Source organism: Molossus molossus, unplaced genomic scaffold (genome assembly GCF_014108415.1).
Source record: "Molossus molossus isolate mMolMol1 unplaced genomic scaffold, mMolMol1.p scaffold_m16_p_1, whole genome shotgun sequence".
Classification (NCBI taxonomy): Eukaryota; Metazoa; Chordata; class Mammalia; order Chiroptera; family Molossidae; genus Molossus; species Molossus molossus.
Window position 1 is genome coordinate 11,064,304 of NW_023425344.1, and position 12,073 is coordinate 11,076,376.

General features: G+C 49.5%; 1 protein-coding gene across 1 annotated transcript; it reads left to right on the top strand.

Moving 5' to 3' along the window:
• The first annotated feature begins 1,777 nt into the window (after positions 1-1,777).
• MED28 (mediator complex subunit 28) lies at positions 1,778-10,079 on the top strand. The gene is made up of 4 exons (XM_036269025.1): positions 1,778-1,951; positions 5,587-5,653; positions 6,461-6,573; positions 8,101-10,079. Exons 1-4 carry the CDS (start codon positions 1,796-1,798, stop codon positions 8,296-8,298), a joined length of 534 nt encoding a protein of 177 aa, XP_036124918.1. The 5' UTR covers positions 1,778-1,795; the 3' UTR covers positions 8,299-10,079.
• The last annotated feature ends 1,994 nt before the right edge of the window (positions 10,080-12,073 follow it).

Here is a 12,073-nt window from a genome sequence, read left to right on the forward strand (position 1 = left end):
GAAAAGGGGACAAGAAAGTGGCAACTAACAGTCTCTGGGACACCACTGTAGAGACGAGGAAGCTAAATAAAGAATGTCATATCTGAGCCATCGACAGGACGCTCTAACTGCTGAGCAAACCCAGCCAGGGCTGTTTTAAAACAAATTATATTATGTCACTTGTCTTTTCTCAGTGGTACTCAATCTACGCCAGGCACTGCATTCATCTCCCTACGTACATCACCTCTTCTCAGTGAATTTGATGCCAGGCACAGTTCTGGGTGTTGGGAGTACAGGTGAAGATAGGCAGGCCCTGACTTCATGGAGCTTGCACTCCAGTTGCTGTGTCATATGTGTAAGGCAACTTAGTCGATGAAGAAGAAAAAATTAAGATAATTGCAGATGTTTAAGTGCTGTGAAGAAAATGAAACAGGGTAAAGTGGCTGAGAGCGTGGGTTTAAGACTAAGGCCAGGCCCTGGCCAGTTTGGCTCAGCGGTTAGAGCCTCGGCCTGTGGTCCACAGAGACCCAGGTTCGGTTCCCGCTAAGGGCATGTACCTTGGCTGCAGTTTGTCCCCGGCCCTGGTTGGGTCGTGCAGGTGGCGGCCACTCGATGTGTCCCTTTTACATGTCGATGTTTCTCTCTCTTTCTTCCTCTCTCTCCCTCCCGTTCTATCTGAATAAAAAAAAAAAAGGAAAAATGTCTTCCGGTGAGGATTAAAAAAAAAGACAGGCCAGGAAGATGACCTTTGGTCAGAGACGGATTGGCAAGGGGAAGGCCCTGCTCTCCCTCTGACCACTCTGCCCTGCGTCACTCACTCTGGCCCTGCTGGCTCTTCTGTGGTTCCTTAACTATGCCAGGCAGTTTCCTTCTTCGGGGCCCCTCTGTCCAGAAAGCTTTCCCAGTTACATTTCCTCTCCAGTCAGGCCAGTGCTCATCTCCCTGGAGGGCCCTTTTCCAACCACCCATCTCAAATCCATCACTAGCCATCCCTTGCCCAGGATACTTTTTTTTTTGTCTTAGCACTTATCTCTACATGGATTGCTATGTATATTTATGTGCTTATTTGTCTCTCCCACAAAAACAATGGTAAACTCCACCAAGGCAGACACGTGGAGCGATGTCTGTAACACGCAGATCATTAAATAGTACCTGGGACACGGAGGGCTCAATAAATGTGCTGCATTATCACATTTTGTATTATATATAACTGTAAAATTAAATACAATAAAAATATATTTGCCTCCCGACAAGATAAGCAAGTGTGAGAAGCAGGTTATTAGAACGTGAGCACAGTGACGTTCCCTCTGAAGGGACCATAACCACCTAACGGCTCCGAGCCAGGACAGACAGGGAGCCCAGCAGTGTCGGTGGCTTTGTTACCTGCCTCTCCCCAGAGGATCGAGGGGGACGCTGCCCGCTCGTTCTGGCTGCACCCACAGTGACCGCAGGGGGACCGGCGCACAGCGAGCTCAGTCAGGCTGCCTCCAGCCTCCCACAGCGGTAACCGGAGCCCGAAGAAAGGCTCTTGGCTAAAGTCACCCCGAGCGTGAAGGCCCAAGTCCGGCCCAGCACAGCAGAACCCTGACTTCGGCGGGAGGGCTCGGTCCAACGAATGCACCCCCTTCCCCACACAACCGGGTCCAAAGCAGTCCAAGCCCTCAATTGTCAAGAAAAAGAAAAGGAAAAGCCCGGCGCCCTCTGCGCGGGGAAGGGGGAGGAGCCAAAGCACGTAGCCGTCACGTGACCAGGTCGCCACGTGACCCCGCCCTCCAGCTGTTGCCCGGCGCAGTGGGCGCTTCCGTTCGTCTCGGGAATGGCAGCGCCGCTGGGAGGCATGTTTTCCGGTCAGGCGCCCGGACCCCCGCCGCCGCCGGGACTCCCGGGCCAGGCTTCGCTTCTTCAGGCCGCGCCAGGCGCTCCGAGGTCTTCCCCGAGTACCTTGGTGGATGAGTTGGAGTCATCTTTCGAGGTAAGAGGAGCGCGGGGGCGGGTGTGTTCCCATTCTCCCCGTTTCTCTGACGGGTAAGCCGCGCGTGCGCAGGCCGTCTCCTTCAGCGATCCCGCCTCCTACTTACAAATGGGGAAACTGGGTCAGAGAACGTTAGTCCCTTGTTTTCGTCTCGGCGGTGAGTGGGGGCCAGTGTCTGCGCAGGATTGCTGGCGGAGACGCGTGCGCTTGGCATTTCTGGTGGCACGTGGGCTGGGAGTTCGCCCGCCCCCCACTTTGGGACCCTTCCAGGTTCCCAGCCGACGATCGCACCACCCCGGTCCTTTGTCCCGCGTCCCTGCGTGTTTCGCGAGGGCCCGTCCTCACGCGACCCTGAAGCAATGGGGCTCCCGGAGCTGAAATGGGCTTGTTTGAAAGCTGTGCGGGACTCGATATTAGGGGCCGAGGAAGGAGAAAAGCAGGAGGTTGGGAGGGAGGGAGGCAGAGGTGACCCAAAATGTGGGTTTGGCCCAAGGAGTGTACCCTGTAGCCAGAAGATGGGGCGTCGTGTAGACAAAGGAGGTAAAAGTAAGTGCTTTGGTTGCTTTCAGTGGTCTCTCTCAGAGGGGAAGATGAGCCTTTGTGTGGAAATAAAATAATAACATCTCATTGGAGTGACATTTTTCAACATTTTAAACCTTAGTCCTGTGAGTTTTATACTCTACCTATATGACAGCACAGTACCGTATGGGTCTAGTTTGTAAATGAGTGTATTATTGGGGATGTATGTGCAGAATGCTTTTACTGATGGAGTGTACATTCAGAAATTTGGAGATAACTGATTTAAGGTGCTAAGCCCTTGGCCGGCAGCCCAGGAGCCCGGCCTCCTGTGGATTCCCTGCAGAGGCAGGGCGCTTTGTACCATCGCCTCTCCTCCTCCCTCCCTTCCCCTTCCCTTCTCCTCCCTTCTCGTTCCCCTCCCTGCCCTCCCCTTCCTCCTCCCTAAATAAAAATAATAAAGGTGCTGCGCCTTAAAGGAAAGGGACAGTAAGCTTTAGAGCAGCATCTGGCCTAGCGGCGAGTGCTTGCGGAATGACTGGCCCTGTGGAAACCTTGGCCAAAGGAGACCACCAGCACTCTAGTGCTGGAAAACCCTTTAGTGTCCACCTGTGGCTCTTGGGATGAGACCAGAGGTTTGCTGTGGTTTCCCCAGCTCTTCATGTTCAAGTCTCATGTTCTGGCCACACGAGACTTTTCTGCATGTGCCATTTCTTTTGGGGGCTTCCAGGTCCCACCCTAAGCTCTCACATCCCTTCCTCAGGGACCCTTCCCTGGTGCTCTTTGTAGCACCTTGCACTGACCAGGCTCTGAAGTCCGAGCACCCCACACACACCACCCCTTCCTCCCATGTCTCTGTAGTACTAATGGTACTAGTGGTAGCAGATAGCAGGTGCTTGATGAGTGTTAGTCCAACAGTGGAGGAGCCTGTGGTGTGCCGGGCCCTGTCCTGGGTGCTGAGAACACAGAAAACAGTCCCTGCGATGACAGCCCAGTGGAAGAAACAGATACATGGCAGGCAGTTGCCGCACTGAGGAATCAGTTCTCTGAGAGAAGAAACCTGGGATTCTATAAGGGCGTGGCTGTCAAAGAAGGCTTGTCAAGACTCAGCTCTAAGGCCACATTTTCATTTCCTGTTCCCTTCCTCGTGGTCTTCGTGGACCTCCGATCCACAGCCTCCAGTGGCTCATGGCACCTGCTTGCCCACTTTTATTTCTCTCTCAGGGCCGCCCCAGGAAATCTCTGGCTGGCTCATTCTCGTTGCTTAGATAATGCTCTTTGGTGGAATGAGTTGATTGAGGTCACACACTCTCGTAGGTGGGAAACTTGGAGATGATCCCTTCCTTTTACAGATGGAGAAACTGAGGCTCAGAGAGGGGGAATAACTTGCTCAAGCCCTCTATTTGTGGACATGAGTCCTACCACGTGGGCCTCCTGACTTAGGCATACTTGGCTAAAAAGCATATTCTTTTTCTAGACCACCACACATTTTCTTCTCTGTGCAACTGTCCATAGGCCTTTATAGGCCTGTGTGTTTAAAGTTTTTTTTAAAGGGGCATGAGTATACTAAAGTTCCTGAGATCAGGCTTCCTCCCACCCTGTCTGGTGGCCCAGCTTTGTTGGCCAATGTGTGACTGGTTTGCTTCCTGGGTGGGATGTTTTCCAGTCGCTGCAGGATTCATAAAGCAGGGCCACCCTGCTTATATGCAAATCCAACAGGAGTCATTTTTCAAAGTGTTACATGGAATGGGAAATCTGTTTTTCTGATTTATTGAATGGTTACAGAGAATTGCCTGGGGGAATCTGTGATTTTTCTCTATGAATCAAATGGTGGCAGCTGCAGGGCTGACATAATTGTGTCATCTTATGTCACTCATGATCAGCCTCTTGTGCTTCCACCTCTTTGCCCATTTATTTTCCAGAGGTGACCAGTGCTTCTGATTTCTTTCTTTTTTTATTTTTCTTTTTTTTTTTATTCTCACCTGAGAACATTTTTCCTTTTTTTGTTCAGATAGAGTGGGAAGAAGAGAGAAAGAGAGAAACATCGATGTGAAAGGGACACATCGAGTGGTTGCCACCCACACGACACAACCAGGGCCAGGGATAAACTGCAACCGAGGTACATGCCTTTAGCAGGAACCAAACCCAGGTCTCTCTGGACCGCAGGCCGACGCTCTAACCGCTGAGCAAAACTGGCCAGGGCCTTTCCATTGATTTTTAGAGAGAGTGGAAGTAGGAGGCGGGAGAGAGAGACATCAGTGTGAGAGAGACACATCTACATTTGGGCCCAGATCTACTTGCCTTATACCAAGTGTGGTTTGCTCGCTGCTGACAGGACTCTACTTTCCTGAGGTTTGAGGCTTCCCTTCTGACCCCTGCCCCCCCAGCTTCCATCCCATTCTGTTTCTGGCCCCGCTGCCCTGTGATAGGCCTTGGTTCATAGAACTCCCTGGCTGAGTCACACATACATCTGGATCGTTGTCCCTTTAGGGAGAAACCCTCTTTGGGACTTGTTTACCCACATGATACCACCCTTGTTCTTCTCTTGGGCCGTCCAGTCAGTCATTCCCGAGTGTTCATTGAGCACCCACTTGGTGCTGAGCAGTGTTCCTGAACTGGGTGCAGAGTGAGCAAGGCGAACTTCTCACCTGCGAGTAGGGCACAGCTGATAATGGACTAAAAGAGTGGAACGCTGTCAGTTAGCTGTGGAAGACAGTAGCGCTGGGCTTGGGGACAGAGCGGAGCAGGAGGGGGGCCGTTTCAAAAGGGTAGAGGGAGGTGGTCTCTCTGAGGAGGTGGTGGTCGACCTGAGTCCTGAATGGGTGATGCAGGTCATGTGAGCATCAGAGGGAGAAGCTGTGGGTAGGACTGGAATAGGGGTCCAGGACCTGGTGTGGAGTGAGATAGTGGGGAAAGGAGTGAGTGGCAGGAGAGAGACCCGGCGGGGTGCTGACATTCCAGCTGCCTCGTTCACTGGCTGTTCCTTCGTGGGCCTAATCGAGCCACTTTACCAAGTTTCTTCATTGGTTCGATGCAAACCATGTGTTATCAACTCTGAAGTAAGATTTTTGATGTGCGAATGACACTCTTTACTTTTGTGATATGTTTTGATCACACAGGCTTGCTTTGCTTCTCTGGTGAGTCAGGACTATGTCAATGGGACCGATCAGGAAGAAATTCGAACTGGTAAGAATTCCCTTTTTTAGACAACGTTCTTGCCTTCAGCAAGATTTCTAATTGCTGGTTATATACTTTCTATGTTTAAGTCCTGCTGGTACCCTAAGAGAACTTTTCTGGGGAGTAAGATTTATACAGATCATGTCTGTATACTGGTTCTCTGTTCAGTTTATTAATTGACATCTTATGTCATTTATGATCAGTCTCTTGTGCTTCCTACTCTTTGCCCAATTTATGTCCCCAGAGGTGGCCAGTGCTTCTGATTTCTTTTTTGTTGTTAATCCTTACCTGAGGATCCTTTTCCATTGATTTCTAGAGAGAATGGAAGGGGGGGGTAGAAATATCGATGTGAGAGAGACACATCGACTGGTTGCCTCCCGCACGACCCGGACCCAGGCTGGGGATCAACTTGCAGTCCAGGTACATGCCCCTGACCAGTCATCAAACCCACGACCCTTTGGTCCACGGACTGATGCTCTAACCATTGAGCAAACCCGGCCAGGGCTGATTTCTCTGTACTGTATTTTAAATGATACATTTTAACTCGAATCATGCTGCTTGCTGCAACTCTGGATTGTCTTTGTTCTGAAGAACTGTGTGTTGTAGTACGGTCTCTTATTCACCTGATAAAAGTACGACTTATCTACTATTTAATGTTGGTTAACACATGGAAGGTTAGGGGTCAATATTATTGCTGTGACCAGCATTAAAATCCCAGATGACATCTATGAAAAGGTGATGTTTTGATATTCTGACTGTTTATGTATGAGGGAGATACTTGTGTCTAATACTTTCTTGACTTAATTTTTTTTTAAGGTGTTGATCAGTGTATCCAGAAATTTCTGGATATTGCAAGACAAACAGAATGCTTTTTCCTACAGAAAAGATTGCAGTTATCTGTCCAGAAACCAGAGCAGGTTATCAAAGAGGTATGAGCTTCGTTTTCTCCTCCACTTTAGGAAGAGCACATGCCATCAGGGTTCCATCTCTGCTTAAATGGTAGTAAATGAAGACCTTATCGCATTAGCCACAGTACGCCTTTATAGGTGGAGCACAGATGTCGCTAGTTGTCAGAGTTCATGGCAACCTGGCCAAGTCGTGGAGGAAAGGCGCGCGGGGGAAGTAGGCCTTCCAACAGAGCAGTTGCATATACTGGCCCTCAGGGAAGATGTTTCCCAAAGGAGAGGTTCCTCTGCTTGACCAAGGTTGAAGAGCCTCATGGAGGCAATAAGCTCCTTGTGGACAGGAGCTGTGATCTGTGTTTCCCCAGTTGCCTAACACAGTGCCGTATGCACAGGAAGGGCTTTGTCAAACCTTGTTCAAGGAATCAGAGGTCACTGTTCTGTCCCAGCTCCTCCGAGCTCAGGACCTCACGTCCTCAGCTGTTTGAAAGGGGGCATTTGGAAGTGTGTTGGTTGCCAGGGGACTGGAAGGCTCCCGTGGCACGTCACGTGCTGGGCCAGGGCCTGCCCCTGCCTGCAGTGTGGGAGAGGGAAGGATCGTCCTGCCCTAACGGCCGGTGGTGCCCCTATTGAGAAACTCTAAACTGAGATGACCATTTTGGGGACAGTTTTTGAAATAACTACTCCCACAGACTGACCGATTAAAATGTTCTTTGTATTCATTGGTATCACCTGTTGAGGTGAGTGGTGAGGAGGAGATATTCTTTTTTTTTTAATCCTCACCCGAGGATATTTTTCTGTTTATCTTCAGATAGAGTGGGAGGGAGAAAGAAACGTGGACATGAGAGGGACACATCGACTGGTTCCCTCCCACATGGCCCCGACCAGGGCCGGGAACAAACAGCAACCGAGGCACGTGCCCTTGACCTGACTCTTCGGTCCGAGGGCCGATGCTCTAACCACTGAGCCAAACTGGCAGGGCAGAAGGAGATACTCTTACACTTCATCATGTCAGATCATTTTCTGACTTGAATACTTGAGTAGTAACCTAGGTGTGTTCAAGGCCAGGTCTTGATAAAGAATTACAATGCTAGCATTCATGAAAAAAAAAGCTCTTGAAAATGAGATTTTAACTCTTCATAATCTGAAATGATAGAACAGTGGTTGTGGATTCTTTTAAATAGTTGTTGCTGTGTAGTTCAGATTCTGTTTTAGGTTCTCGGCAGTTGCCTTTGGACAGAGGTGCTGAGGGCCTGGGCCCGGCTGGGAAAGAGCCTGGTTTCTTTCTGGCTGCTCTTTGGTAGTTGGGGCTATTGTAACTTGGGTATTACTTATTGAAAGAAAAGGAACTGAAAATAAAAACCGTCGAGGCAGACATCTCCCATCGGAAGTGTTGCCTTGGTTATTTAAATAGAGAAGCCAAGCAGAGTAATGGGCTTTGTGCAGTGTAATCAATTCCCTTTGCTTTGAGTTTACTTCTTAGTGCTCTTAATTACTCAGGAGCTGTCTCTGCTTTTCACGAGGTTGCTCTGACTTCATCACCCTCACTTGCAGGATGTCTCGGAGCTGAGGAACGAATTGCAGCGGAAAGATGCCATGGTCCAGAAGCACTTGACCAAGCTGCGGCATTGGCAGCAGGTGCTGGAGGACATCAACGGGCAGCACAAGAAGCCGGCCGACATCCCGCAGGGCTCCTTGGCCTACCTGGAGCAGGCGTCTGCTAACATCCCCGCACCTATGAAGCAGACCTGAGTAAAAGCCGCCTGACAGCGCCACCACCTGGTGGCATGGCTGTCTATTTGGAAGAACTCTGCCAGAGATCCAGATGATCTGAGTTGCATGCTCCCACTTAACATTTCCCCCCATTTTTATAAGCTCTTATTTTTTTTTATTACTTTATAAAATGCCCATAGCTTTTGTAAATCAAGAAATATTTTTGTTTTTAGCAAAATGTAGACAGTTAGTGTGATGCACTAACATTTCTTTTTTTGCTTGTTTTTATCTTTTAATTTTTGTGTAACTTTTAGTCTCTTTGTGTTTCCAGTTTTAGATTAGTTTGTGTCATCTGAGGGAAAACAGTTTGATCTGATCTGTGAATCAGAGGGTGAGGATTTGGGTTATAGGCCTTTGTGTTAATTATTCCCCGGTGGTAATATGTAAAGATACATAAATTTGCCACAGTTCAAGACTTTGAACTACCTCAAGAAGAGGAATCTAATGCAACAATGTTTGTGATGTATCCAGCCTCTCAGAATGAGGATATTTTGTGAATAGGTCGGAAGAGGATTGTAATACCCTAGGTTATTGTAATATTACAGCAGGACCCTGAAGTTGATGTTGACTTTTATTGGGGGTAAGTTTGTATCTTGTGTGGTGCTTGTTTACATTTTTGGGTGGGGGTTGGGTTGGGGGTGTGCCGTAGGAGCAGTGATGGGCGAATTTTGCTGTGTTCTGCAGTGATGGATCAGTCTAAGCACAGACCCTGTTCCCAGTAGCATGGCTGGGGCAGAGGTGAAGTGTGGGGGTTAAAGCCTACTGTGATCATCTCTCTTTGTTTTGAGTTTTGCTTTTTTGAGCTGAAATTTTCCATTAAGGAAGGTTCTTGCTAATGGATGGTATTGATTCTAAGGGACAGGGCCTCGGGGTGGGGAGTGGTCTTCAAGGTGACCCTTGGTGACTTACTCTCCACAAAGAGCATTGGGGGCCTTAGCATTTGGAAAGATGGCTTACTCTCCCATCTGTCACACAGGCCGACAGGATTCCTTATTGTCGGTTGCTGAGAAATACAGACTGGCGCTGTGTCTGGCTGTCCCTGAACAAGGCTTTCCTTCTTGGTTGTTTATTGTCTGACTAGATTACATCCCTTTATCCCAAACAAACGCTCGCTGTCTTGTGGACGGGCAGTGCCTCTGGGGCTCGGGTCTTGGCTCATTTTGTTTTCTCAAGCCTTGAAGGCCCCTCCCCACATTGACATCCACTTGTGGTGCCCTCTGGTCTGGATGCTACCATATCCCTGCCGCCTCCAAATGCCTCCCTTCCACCTGCCACCTCCCCCTGCCCAGGACACAGGACTTCCTATCTCGTACTATACTTGGTGCTCCCTTGAGGGCTAGTAATTTGTATTTGTCTCTGTGCCCCTCATGAGAATTAGGTAATATTTTCCTTTGCATGTACAGGGATCATGTATTATTGGTTTTTCATACATAGTACTTATTACTCATTTTTGTTTGTGTGTATAGTATATAGCTGGGGGCCGCTGAATCCCCCCAGTGAAAATGTATGGGTTACACAAAGCTTTTAAAATTTTATTTTTTCACATTATATGACCTCAAGGTTTAACCTGGCCATCTCATGCTAATTAGAAGCTATGATTGGCAGCTTTAGATTTCATCAAAAAGCTAAATAAACAGATTAATAAACTGATTTAGGCATCTTTTGGTAATAAGGTTCTTGGTGAAAAGTTCAGGAACTGTACTACTGGGTGCTGAGTGAAAATATTGTGAATTTATCAGTTATTGCCATTTTTAATAAAAATCAAAAAATTTCTAGCGAATAATTTTTTATTCTTGTCTGTATGTAAATATATTTTTCCTTTTAATGACATCTTGCTGGTTGATGACCAGTGAGAAAGCAGCAAGCCATCAGCCTGGGGGTTCCTTTGCTCACTCCCATCGTGATAAACCTGCCCACATCTTCAGGGCACCTTTTCCCTCCTGTTCCATCTGCTGAGGTGCTGGCCCGTGTAAGCCCAACTTTCCCGAGCTGTTCTGGCCTCGGCCAGTTGCCTTCTCTAGGACTTGACCCCTTAGCCCCTGCATCAGCCATCTACTGGATCATTCTGTGCTGCTCACAACAGTTCTTTTATTTTTTCTTTATTTGTTAGAGAGAGAGGAAGGGAGAGGGAGAGAGAGAGAGAGAAATATCAGTGAGAGAACACCAGTTGGCTGCCTCCTGCATGCCCCCCACTGGAGTTCAGGCCCACAACTTGGGCATGTGCCCTGACTGGGAGTCGAACTGGTGACCTCTTCGTGCATGGGTCATGCTCAACCCCTGAGCCACACCGGCCGAACTCACAACAGTTCTTTTTTTTTTTAATCCTCACCCAAGGACCTTTTTCCATTTTTTGTTCAGATAGAGTGGGAGGGACAGAGAGAGAGAGAGAGAGAAACATCGATGTGAAAGGGACACATCGAGTGGCTGCCACCCGCACGACCCAACTAGGGCTGGGGACAAACTGCAACTGAGGTACATGCCCTTAGCGGGAACCGAACCCGGGTCTCTCTGGACCGCAGGCCGACGCTCTAACTGCTGAGCCAAACCGGCCAGGGCCTCACAACAGTTCTTGATCGCATGCTCAGTGTTCCCCTCCGTGCCTCAGCCTCTGCCCCTCTTCCTTGCCCCTTCTCTCCCTCCTACTCCAGGCTGCCATCTGCCCCTCCCCTGTGACCACAACTGTTGTGCTGGTTACAGTCACTTCACTGCCAAATCGAATGGACACTTCAGCTTTATTTCAGCTCATCCTCTTCAACATATCTGCCTTCTCTCTTTCCTCCTCCACCCAGCCCCTCATGGCATTCCTGCTTTGTCCTGGGCCTCTGCAGGCCAGAGGAGGGCCGCTCCGTCCTGGGGGCAGCGCCGTGGGGATGCCGTCACCAGGGCTCCGCCTTCGGGGCGCTGCGTGGGGCCAACACAGGCCGCGCTCGGTGTGACCGAGCCCTGGGCACGAAGCCCGGTCATACTGCCTGACACCCTCCCCTAGTGGGCGGTCTGACCTGCAGCGCCCGTCAGCCTGGCCAAGGCTGTCCCACCTGAATCTTCGTGGCCCCCCTTTCACAGTTGTCAGCCCTGTGTCCTCGTCTCAAGGCTCTTCCTGTCCTCTGCTTCCTCTGCTGTTTCTCCTACACAGCTGTTTCCCCTGAGTGGGTGGGGGAGAAAGCGGTGCTGGCGTCGCATGCTGACCTAGCCCTGCTTGGCCATGTTCCTCTCCTGCTGGACAGGGACGGTCTCAGAACACCGGTCTTGGACAAAGTTGCTTTGAGACCACGATCAAGTAGTACCAAAACCGCTTCATGATTTTGTCTAAACAGAAAAACAAGGTCACTGTGCTGCCCCCAAATCCCAAACATCCTCCTGGCTAAAACGAGTTACCACCTTTTTTAAAAAAAAACAAAACGTTTACAGCTTTATCCTCGCCCTAGTCTGGCCTCTCTGTAGATAAGATCTAAGACACCTGGTCATAGGATGGCCCCTACCTTCTGACAGCGTCCAACCTAGAGCGATTCCCTGCTTCCTCTGATTCCTTGGAATCACCCAAGGCCAGAATCTTAAATAGGTTCGAACACCGTTTTTCTGAGAAGCCCCCACCACGATGAGCATTTCCCGCTACGCAACAATAAACCCAACTTCAGCTACAGTGTGTTTCTGGTGGTCTTTGACCGAATGGCATGGGTATCTCATACATTTCTTGCACCTCTAATTGTGTCTTGGGGTATGTCCCCGGAGGCCCCAGCTGACGTGGCTGTCATGG

Excerpts from the sequence above, each read along its gene's own strand:
- MED28 (XM_036269025.1), top strand. The coding sequence starts at position 1,796 with ATGGCAGCGCCGCTGGGAGGCATGTTTTCCGGTCAGGCGCCCGGACCC. Across the intron at positions 5,654-6,460 it reads TCAGGAAGAAATTCGAACTG|GTGTTGATCAGTGTATCCAG; the intron begins GTAAGAATTCCC and ends TTTTTTTTTAAG. Across the intron at positions 6,574-8,100 it reads CAGAGCAGGTTATCAAAGAG|GATGTCTCGGAGCTGAGGAA; the intron begins GTATGAGCTTCG and ends CCTCACTTGCAG.